We start from the raw sequence: 10,267 nt of genomic DNA on the forward strand, positions 1-10,267 counted from the left end.
AAAAATAGGCGTTTTAAAAATGGCCCTCTAAAAAGTAGCCTTATAAAAAATGGCCCTCTTAAAAGTGGTCCTTTAAAAATGGCCCTTTAAAGAATGTCCCTCCAAAAAATTGCCCTTTAAAAACGCCCCTCTAAAAAATTACTGTTTAACAAGTCATGTTACTAAATATTTGTTGTTGCAATATTAAAGTTTGTGCATAGATTTATGCCCATTTTAATTGTAATCTTAGGTTGTAGCTGATATAATATTGAAATCAAGGCTTTATTGGTTACACGAAAATATACACAAATATTATTTACTAGCTAAATTTTTATATAATGTGCATGAGAACGCTGCATACTCCACGATAATAAAACCATCCTGCCAATTCTATCCGTATGGTGCAGAACTTATATGTATTATGTTGTACATAAGTTAACAATGTACAAGAAAACTGTTTGAATAAGATTTTATATAGATCTGAGTATTTCAATTATGTAATTAAGTAATTTGATAATTATTGTGAATATGTGAAGCGTGTTTCTGTCTACTAGAGAAAAAATAGAACTTTATAGTGTGTACCCTGCTTTTTGATTTGTTCACTTTCAAACTGAAATTCAAAGCTGTTACAGCTTTCTCCGCATTTCTGGAACTAATAAGTTATTAGTAATAACCAAGTTAAAAAAGAGATGTTAATCTTAAACTTGAAATTATACTACTGCAATAATTAAGTATTTAGTTAAATGTCAATGGTTGGAAATCAGCATGTTATCAAGTTGTTACCTTTTGACAATAAAGACTTATTATTATTAAGTAGGTAATTACGTATGCATGCAAGAATACGTAATCAATAGTTGTGCATACCCAAAATCAAGACTGTTTCATTTATTTTTTGATACTGATTAAAGAAATGTACTCAGCCCCATGAATTTTTATGATCAATTAACTTATAACGTTGACTTATTTTGCACACGATTTAAACTATGACGGGTATTTTGTAAATTGATCAACAAAATTTAGACCTTTTAAATTCATCCCCACAACCACGTGTGCAAAATTTTAGATTTGAAGACGATTCAAATTCTATCCACACTGCTAATAGTTTGTCGCATAAAAAAAGGTAAAACTTCATTGCAGTATGAATGACATTATTACAAAATCGGTTAATAAAGTTCAAATAAGAAAGAGTTTTTATTCAATAAAAATTTAATATAAATACAAGTTACTCTATTTATTCTATTTAGTTAATTTTATTTTTAACGTGATCCCCATTTCTGTATGACCTACAAAATAAATTTCACCTCAATCAGCGCATGCCAAAAGCTTCAGAATTTTCGCCAAGAATGTGTCGACACGGTCAAAAATAGTTGGGATCGACTCCCGTGGTCATGCTGGAGAATTTTGGTGTAAATGGGACAATTTAAATTTCACCCGTTTTTGACAAATAGCCTTTATGCCGAGGAGAGCAATGTTCCCGAACTTTACACGCGGATGAATCGGCTCCCAAAATGAATACGCGTCGCGTTTACATACATGACTGCCCATTCGGTTTATGAAAAATGCGCTTGTTTTGATACACTATACGTTAGTGGACATTAAGTTAATGCTGACTATGCAAATAATGAATTTTAAAATAAAACAGCTTAAATCACATTAAATTTATAAGTAAATCGATCAATATTTAGTTCATTTTATTGTCAAATTGATTGTGTTTGTTAGAAATAATAGAACATCAGTGGTTTAAGACTAATAAAATTCATATTGTTACTTTTAAAACCCTGAATATTTGTACATTTCAACTATTCTACTAATAATTACTTTATGTCATTAATCTTAAATTTTCAAAGTAATTAGTAGAAATAGCATTTACTTAATCATGGCTGACAGTTTGCCACCATTTTAATAATTTCCTCGGCGGAAACCCCTTCAAAGTACTTATCTAATTCCTCAAGTACAATCTTCAAAAACGGGTCATCGTTACTCTCTGCGAAGGATACACCAACTCCGGAATCTGGTTCGGAACTAGTGTCGGCTACTTGTCCAAAGTATGGTTCGGAGTTAGTCTCGGCGCCTTGTCCAAAATTGAAGCCTTCTTCGCCTGCGTGGATTAGCTGGTAGCAAGCCAAAGCAGCACTATGGTCGTCCCCAATAAATCTTGTTAGGTGAGTTAAGTCCTCAATGACTTGACCGCCAATTATGGTATATTGGTCATCCGGAACTACGGCAAAGTACGTGTAAGAATCTTCGGGGGGTGCCGTTAATGGGTTCAAACTCTCGACATCAGCCTGGTCTGCGTGAGATACATCCGTAGTAGAAGCCGACAGCTGAATGGAGATTCCCTCATCATCCAAGGACGACGATGATTTTCGTTCCTCTTTTATTTTTGGCGATTCCTCCTTTATTGCTGGCGATTCCTTCTTTACAGTCGGCGTGTCTTCTTCTTTTTTCAAGGGCGATTCTTCTTTTTGGATGGACAATTTTTCCTTCTTTCCCAGGGAAGATTCTTCCTCCTTTTGCACGGATGATTTTTCCTGTTTTCGCAAGGACGGGTTTTCTTCTTTTTTCAAGGACGATGCTTCCTCTTTTTTCAAGAATAATTTTTCCTCGTTTCTCGATGAGGATCTTTCTTTCTTGATCTGTTGCTTTGTGGTCGGCTGACTGTTTTGCTTTGCCGTCTCGGAGTTCCCATATTGCGAATTCTATAAGAATGTAAAGTAATTAGATTACAGTTTATCTTTCAAACAAAATCATAAATAAATTTACAAGTATGTTAAAAATAAATTATAGTACTTACACGAAAAGTTTCATTTAATTGCGCAAACCAGATCATCACATTTTCTTGGTGGATGACCCCTGGCTCATCGATGAAGTTTGTCCATGACCGAAACCATTTCACCGTTCCAAAACCTCCATATTGCCCAGGGTTAGACTTTGCCAAATCAACAAATCGCCATGTTTTGATTTTACGAGCAGAAGTGAAACTTCGACGTTGAAAAGTACAGCTGGGTCTTGACGTCGAAGGTCTGAAAATAGAAAGTGGAATTTAAAAAAATTAAGGGACAAATTTCTTTTAAAAAACCTTATTTAATTTTTTACCTTTTAATAATTGATGCTGCCTTTTGATTTGTTTCCCTTTTCGTCGACTTCAGAACCGACTTTTCTACATCGACACAACAGTCTGCGTTCCCGCACGACTTTGCACGACATCGCAAAACTCGTCCAGAAGATCGTGTTTTCGCCATGGCAAGAAATCTTCAAGTTTCTAGCAAAGTAGATGCAACTTTTAAATTCAGCTCAAAACTTGGGGAGAAAAAGAGCAAGATCGAGAGAGCACTTTTTTTGACCTTTATACTTCGACGGTTGCGAGAGAGAGAATGAGCAGAAACCCTCAGTCGTGGCTCCATAAGTAGGCTTTGTACGACGCCTTGCTCGCAGGGACGCTCGCTTCGCCAAGCACTCGGAGCTTTCTCAAGATAAGGTGTCAACTCCAGGAGATAAGAAGGACTAAAATATCCAAACGACTCCACGACAGGGTGATGGTTATTTGCATCTTTAAAAATCAAGAAAAATGGAAACAATATAGTTAAAGATGGCTTGGTGTGATGAATGTAGCGTTATATAATTTAATTAATGGGTTAAAAGCCATAAATGTTGATATTTAAAAAAAACTTTTCGAATGTTATCAAAATTCTTAGCACCGAAGATGAGACTATTTTGTATACAGACTGCAATGTGCATAAGAAATACAGTGTCGGACAGATGTCTACGTCCACATAGTCGCGTCAATTTCATTTTCAAATTGTCACTGAACTACTGAACCAATTTTCATCATTGATATATCAAATTCTCACAAATTTAACGTAATTTCATAAAACATATGAGTTATTTCTGAAAATTCTGGGAAAACTGAGAATCATAGTGCAGAGCGAGAGAGGATGAAATTTGAGCGGACAAAAGTCTACGTCCACTTCACTTTAATTGTCAACAACAAAAATCTCTCCAATTTATAAAATCAGGTAACTTAATAAATCTATCAATAACATATGCCGCATTAATTTTTAAATAATTTTCTTCCAGAAAAATATGATGGCGTCGACACGCAAGGAAATTCCTATCGCTATTCGAGATCTTGTCATTCAGGACTGGAAGGGTGGACAAAAAGGGGGCTGTCGCAGAGACAAATATGGACCAAGTATAAATTAGCAAGGACAACCATCCAGACAATCATTAAGAACTTTAAAGCTAATGGTTCAGTCCAAAACAAGGTCAGAAGTGGTCGAAAACCCATTTTGGCTCACCGAGAAGTACGCCACGTGCTCAACAAAGTCAACGTTACACCCTCACTTAGTGCTCCAAAGCTATCTACCGAGATCAAGGAGATGTTCGACAAACAAGTTAGTCCTAGGACCATCCAAAGAACACTGAACAAGGGAAATTTGAAATCCCACAGAGCAGTCCGGAAGCCTCTTACTGTACCGAGGAATGCAACCAAACGAGTGAAGTTTGCCAGAGACCACATTTCCAAGCCACAAACATTCTGGGACATATTTTATGGACTGACGAGTCAAAGTTCAATGTCTGTGGGTCAGATGGGCGTCGTAGAGTGTGGAGGTATCCAAAAGAAGCTTTGAATCCAAAAAATCTCAACCCCACAGTTAAGCACGGCGGCGGGTCGGTAATGGTGTGGGGATGCATGGCTTCAAGTGGGGCAGGAAAAATGGAATTTGTTGACGGAATTATGGACCAATACAAGTACCAGGGAATACTTGACCGTAATATCAAGGAATCTGTTCGAAAACTTGGACTTGGACGACGATTTGTCTTCCAACAAGACAACGATCCGAAACACTCTGCCAAGTCCACCATGGAATACTTCAAGAAAAAAAAATTTCGAAGCTAGAATGGCCTCCCCAATCTCCAGACTTGAATCCCATTGAGCATCTGTGGGACCACATTGAAAGAGAAATAAGAAAACAATCTTTTTCAGGAATTCCGGGCCTAAAATCCAGAATTCTTGAAGTTTGGGAAACCATTTCTGAAGATGTGACCAAGAATTTGGTAAACTCTATGACTCGACGCCTTGAATCCGTCCTTAAAGCGAACGGAGGCCCAACCAAATATTAAAAATTAATTGTTATAACATTCCTTATAAATTACAGTTTTTTTTGTATGTTTTCTCTGACTGGACGTTGACTTTTGTCCATCCAATTGTTTTCATTTTGAATTAAAATACATCTCTGGCCTAAAATAAATTTTTTAGCGGAAAACTAATAATGTGCTATGAAATTACGTTAAATTTGTGAGAATTTGATATATCAATGATGAAAATTGGTTCAGTAGTTCAGTGACAATTTGAAAATGAAATTGACGCGACTATGTGGACGTAGACATCTGTCCGACACTGTAGCATGCGGCAAATTGAGACAAATGATAGTTTACCTTGGATGGATGAAAATTCTCAATAATGTCAAATGAAAGATTTTGGGTTTCATCGCATAATACGAATTCGCTTCTCATGATAAAAACCATTTCTAGTGAATATGCATAAAAATACAGGGTATGCAGTTTTGTGGGAAGGAGAGATATTTGGCGTTGGTAAAGAGTTCCGGATAAATGACAATGTCATTAAAGTGAAAATGAGTCAAATTAAAGGAATTTTTATTTATTAGCAACAAACCTTCATTTGTTAGTGTACGAATTCTGAAATTGAGCATTCATTATACAAATGTTATTATAAGCTTAATAACTGATCGACCTCTATCGGTCTCAAAATTACGGTTGTAAACCGAGATGAATTATTCTTTTTAAGTAAAGATAATTAAAATTAAGAATCGTAAATAACAGGAAACTAACCACAGGGCATATCAGTTTTCCAAGATGGGAGTTAAAGGTGTATGTGAAGTTTGTTCATCAGCTTCTGCACATTCCTCTGGGTGTTTGATGACATCTTTGGTTTCCGTTATAATTTGACACAATTCGTTTGTAGTGTTGGTCATGTTGTAATGCAATATGTTCTTCAAGTTTGCTAACTCTGCAAATAAATATGCATAAACGATTAAACTATCCATTTTAATTAGAAATGATTTAAAACTCTTTTGGATTATTACCAATCAAGTTCTTAGCTGGTACTATTTCCAGTATGGTTTCACCATGACCTGATTTTTTGCCCTTGTTCATCTTATTGACAATACGGACCAATTCCATCATAAGCTTTCGATCTCGGGGGGAATTAATGCCTCGATATCTATGCAGGAGAATTCCCTGTGGGTATTCCGAACTGTACGCGTTCCCTCCTGTGCCGAGTACCACCTGTATTACCCGATAAATACAAGTTGTTAGCTACAAAATGTATGCCCTCGACATTAACAATTTTTGACTGCTGTCTTTTTACCATTTTGAAAATCGAATTCAATGCATAAATGAACCCCAGTTGAAGTCTTGACAAAAGTGGAAATGTGCAGAGGAACAAGGATTGGTTAATTTTAAGTCCAGTAATTGCCAGGAGCAATTTACGCAGGCAACTTTGCGTTCGTTGGACATCAGAATAGTCTAAGATGTTGTTAACTGTTTCTGCACAACAGAGCAAGCTAAATTCCCAATCTGTTTCAGAACAAAGTTCCTAACCAAACAAAATATTATTGTTTTTAAAAGTCTAGTAAGTATGTCGGGCACAAAACACGAAACTTACGGGCAGGTCAGTTAATACGCGTGAAAAATGAGACCGAATACTGTCAGGATTACAAGTATCACACTGCTTGCGCCCAGCCATCCAAATTTTATAGCATATCAATGACCGCACGGGACGGACCGCTGCTCTCAATTTGCTTCGCATGTCAAGGACGTTCCCCAAACAGAAACGAGAGCTCAAGATGTCGCTATACCGACGACCCACGAGAGGGGAGAGTTGGGAAATTGACCCCTAAATTGAGATTCACATAATAAATAAGTCAAGCTTCTATAATCAATATGATGCCATTATTAGACTACTTACCGATATTTCAGACACTTCCCAGGACAGACTCTCAAAACTCTGGTAATGTTCAACTTGTTGCTGGATTTCTTCAATTTTTTCAAATAAACTTGTCGATTGAAACAATATGGGTTTATCTTCATAACTCTCAATCTCAAATCTAGGATCCATCTCCATAATATTAGTATGAAGCTGCTGGGAGACAAAACAATAATTTTGAAGTAGGCCAGTGCACTAAACTTGATTTTTAGAAGCCATTGCCAAAAAGAAAGGACGCTTACCAAAGGTATTAGAGACTTGTCGTCTGGGAGAGACCTCACATCACACCGATTGATCCAATTAAATGCGACCTCGCGTTGGATTAGCTCGTGCTGATAGATGGCTAAAGATAGTCCGTTTTTATCCTCCCAAGTTTTTATATACCGCTTTATAGCGGTAATCTGTCCATAATAGAAGCACAATCATGCGACCGATTATTAAATAATGCGAAATTCCAATAAGTAAATAAAACTAGAATCGTTGAATTACTTGGAGTTCGGTGAAGAACGATGCAGCGTCAAGAATTGTGTTCATGAATGCATGAAAGAACAAGAGGTCCTTATTTATCATCGCCTTATGTCTCAAAATGGACGTCTTTGTCCCTGTGGTGAAACAATGCAAGAACTCTCATACTCTAATCGATAATCACACATTGAAATATTCCAACTCTTCTTTGTTAGTCAAAAAACTTGCCCAATAATTCAATTAGTATGTCCAATTGAGTTCTAAATTGTCGACGACTTCTGTACTTTAAGCAAACGACATAAACTTCGGAATTGTCCTCATTACTCGTGGCTGGTTTGAATAGATGTACCTGAACCAGAAAAATTATTCTGATTATATTAACTACCCACCAACAACCTTATTCAAGAAATTACTCACCTCTCTAAATAAGCAGCACAGAATGTACAACTGAGAAACTGATTGACAATCTAAAAAGGTGGACATTCTTAGTACAAAACTTCCCCCGGTACCCAAAATTGAGAGGGCAACAATCATTTCAGCGAACTGTAGCTCTATTGCATCGCTCTCTTGTTCCATGGGATTCGTCCGACAATCAATGCTTCCGTCCGCAGTGACCAAATCGACATATTGATCCGAACCGATACATCTACGTTTGACTTGCTCAATCAGACTGTTCAAGTTTTTCCTGTTCATAATGTTCCCGGTCGTGTCTTTTAGAAAAATCCAGTTATTCAAAGAAGTAAACGTCAAGTAATCCGCATTCATCGCAGTCTGAACACTATTTCCCTCGTAGTATGGATTAAGGGTGGTTGCGAGCCAGTCCCACTTGATAGCAAAATTTGAATTGATGAGCATAATTGGTATGAAAACGATTTTTATGGAATAATTTACCTCAATGCTAGGATAATTCGTCGATAGGAAATGGTTGGTTGCGGATACGAAGGCTCCACCGGGGGCTTCGCACAAATGTACGGAGAAAAAACGTGGAATTACTTTTCCCCCTGATTTAGCAGCAGCCTTGATAATGTGTTCAGGCACCAGAGAAAAAGCGCTGAGACACTCGTACATTTTGCACCTACAGAAAATAATAGGGTGGAAATTATCTTACATGAGATTACAACAATAAGAAATTAATTCAAATCAATAATGAGATTACCACATTAATAATAGCACTAATTATAAGATTCTTTGTACATACCACGCTTGGCTACAAAATTCGGGATGAAACTCCTTCCTCACCATTGGAACCACTTGACCTGCTGTGTTCATTTGTCGCGTATGTTTGTCCCAGGAATCCAATGGGTACTTATCCAAAAGGCTCTTCGTTTCATTTAATTCATGTTCAAGATCTCTTAATTCAACTGCCTAAGAATCATAAGAAATAATGTTATAAATATTTATCTCATGAAAAATTTAGCAATTAATAATTTTTTAATTGACTTTACCGTCCAGTTTGGCCAAAAGAAAAATTTCTTTGGTATCGAAACACCGGTTTGCTCTGGAGATTTGAGACATCGTTTCTTCTCCAAAATGTCTTGACTTGTAGTTACCATATTTATTTGCTGGACAATTCTTCCTTCAAAATGGGGAGGTAGTGATTTTTTAGGAAATGATATCTACTGAAACTCGACCGATTTGAGAGAGCGAACTGATTGTGAGAGAAAGAGGAGGTGGAAGATGCATTTAATTATTAATTATGCAAAAGGAGCACGTTGCATCTTCATAGTAGTTGAGCTGGATTTAGACGGCTTTCACCAACCAGGCCGCTATGTCATGTGAGAAATGCATAGAAAGTGCTTATGTATAAGGGGAAATTACTGAGAAATGCATGATTTTTCTATGTAATTCACCATTTATTAATAATAATTACGTTAGCAAGACAATACTACATCAATTAATTAATAAAATCTTAAAGCAGGTGGAAGCGGAACCACTTTAATACTTCATATTTATGGAGGCGTCATTCAGTACTCGACATATCCATACAAATGTGGGTATGTATAGGAAACCAATTAATAAATAACTGACCTAACTTAAACACGTCATAAGTTATGATGACTCATAACCACAAGTGATGCTTAAAATATCTCATTCGTTTTTCGTAAAAAAATATGCAAGCATTTTTTGTCATCAAATTTACACATATAGATATCCATAACTTTCACCCCTTTATTCATTAAGTAGGCATAAATACAGTCATTTTTACCACAAATTTACACAAAATAATGTGCAAAAAAATTGGCATAAATAAGTGCAACTAGTAATATGCGACCCTTGGTAAAACCCGTTTAGTCGACGCTTTAGAAATCCACCCTTTGCGTCATCTATGCCACTCGATGCACTTCGTCGTAACCTCAACTTCCGCTGTTAGATGACGGCCGAGTGAGAAAGGAACTCTCGTAAGCAAAACCAAAAATCCTTCTATAATCATAATAGCAAGCATAGAACTCTTTGAAAGAGAAATGTTGATAAAAAATGTTGGCCAAATGGAACCTTCAATGACTTCACTAAACATGACTTATCAAGTATCCTTCATCCCCAAGAGGTGGTTATCATGATTCACTCATTACCTAAGATGTCTTTCCCTGTAATTCTCACTTGAGGGAATAATCTCATCTCCAGACTGGGAAAATGAGATACTTTATAACAGTAAAAAGATGCCTTAAATTCCTCTCATGTCAATTAAACTGACTTGGCGTGCTTATCATGCGAACGGAATCTGTCCCCCAAATCCTTGCAGACCCCACAAGACCACGTTTCTGTTACAGGAAGCCTACGGGAGTTGGACATGGTTGGCTAAAGTATTTTTTCGCT

General features: G+C 36.7%; 1 protein-coding gene across 7 annotated transcripts; it reads right to left on the bottom strand.

Moving 5' to 3' along the window:
• Positions 1-874: 874 nt before the first annotated feature.
• LOC110846416 (cap-specific mRNA (nucleoside-2'-O-)-methyltransferase 2) lies at positions 875-9,154 on the bottom strand. Of its 7 annotated transcripts, none has more exons than XR_004834429.1 (16): positions 8,899-9,154; positions 8,652-8,818; positions 8,345-8,528; positions 7,871-8,278; positions 7,682-7,802; positions 7,478-7,590; positions 7,231-7,389; positions 6,971-7,144; positions 6,668-6,898; positions 6,371-6,598; positions 6,087-6,288; positions 5,833-6,010; positions 3,324-3,529; positions 3,076-3,231; positions 2,774-3,002; positions 875-2,678 (listed from the first exon to the last, which is right to left on the bottom strand). XR_004834429.1 is itself a non-coding variant. In XM_035849974.1 (13 exons), the coding sequence occupies exons 1-12, from the start codon at positions 9,004-9,006 to the stop codon at positions 5,844-5,846; spliced, it is 2,262 nt and encodes a 753-aa protein (XP_035705867.1). In that variant the 5' UTR covers positions 9,007-9,154; the 3' UTR covers positions 5,605-5,679; positions 5,833-5,843. The 7 variants fall into 7 exon arrangements, 3 of the variants coding, with proteins under 3 accessions (XP_035705867.1, XP_021948862.1, XP_021948861.1); XR_004834427.1 differs by having other exon boundaries at positions 3,076-3,241; XR_004834428.1 differs by having other exon boundaries at positions 3,076-3,241; positions 3,314-3,529.
• Between the last annotated feature and the right edge of the window lie 1,113 nt (positions 9,155-10,267).

This window comes from Folsomia candida, unplaced genomic scaffold, assembly GCF_002217175.1.
Source record: "Folsomia candida strain VU population unplaced genomic scaffold, ASM221717v1 Fcan01_Sc003, whole genome shotgun sequence".
Lineage (NCBI taxonomy): Eukaryota > Metazoa > Arthropoda > Collembola > Entomobryomorpha > Isotomidae > Folsomia > Folsomia candida.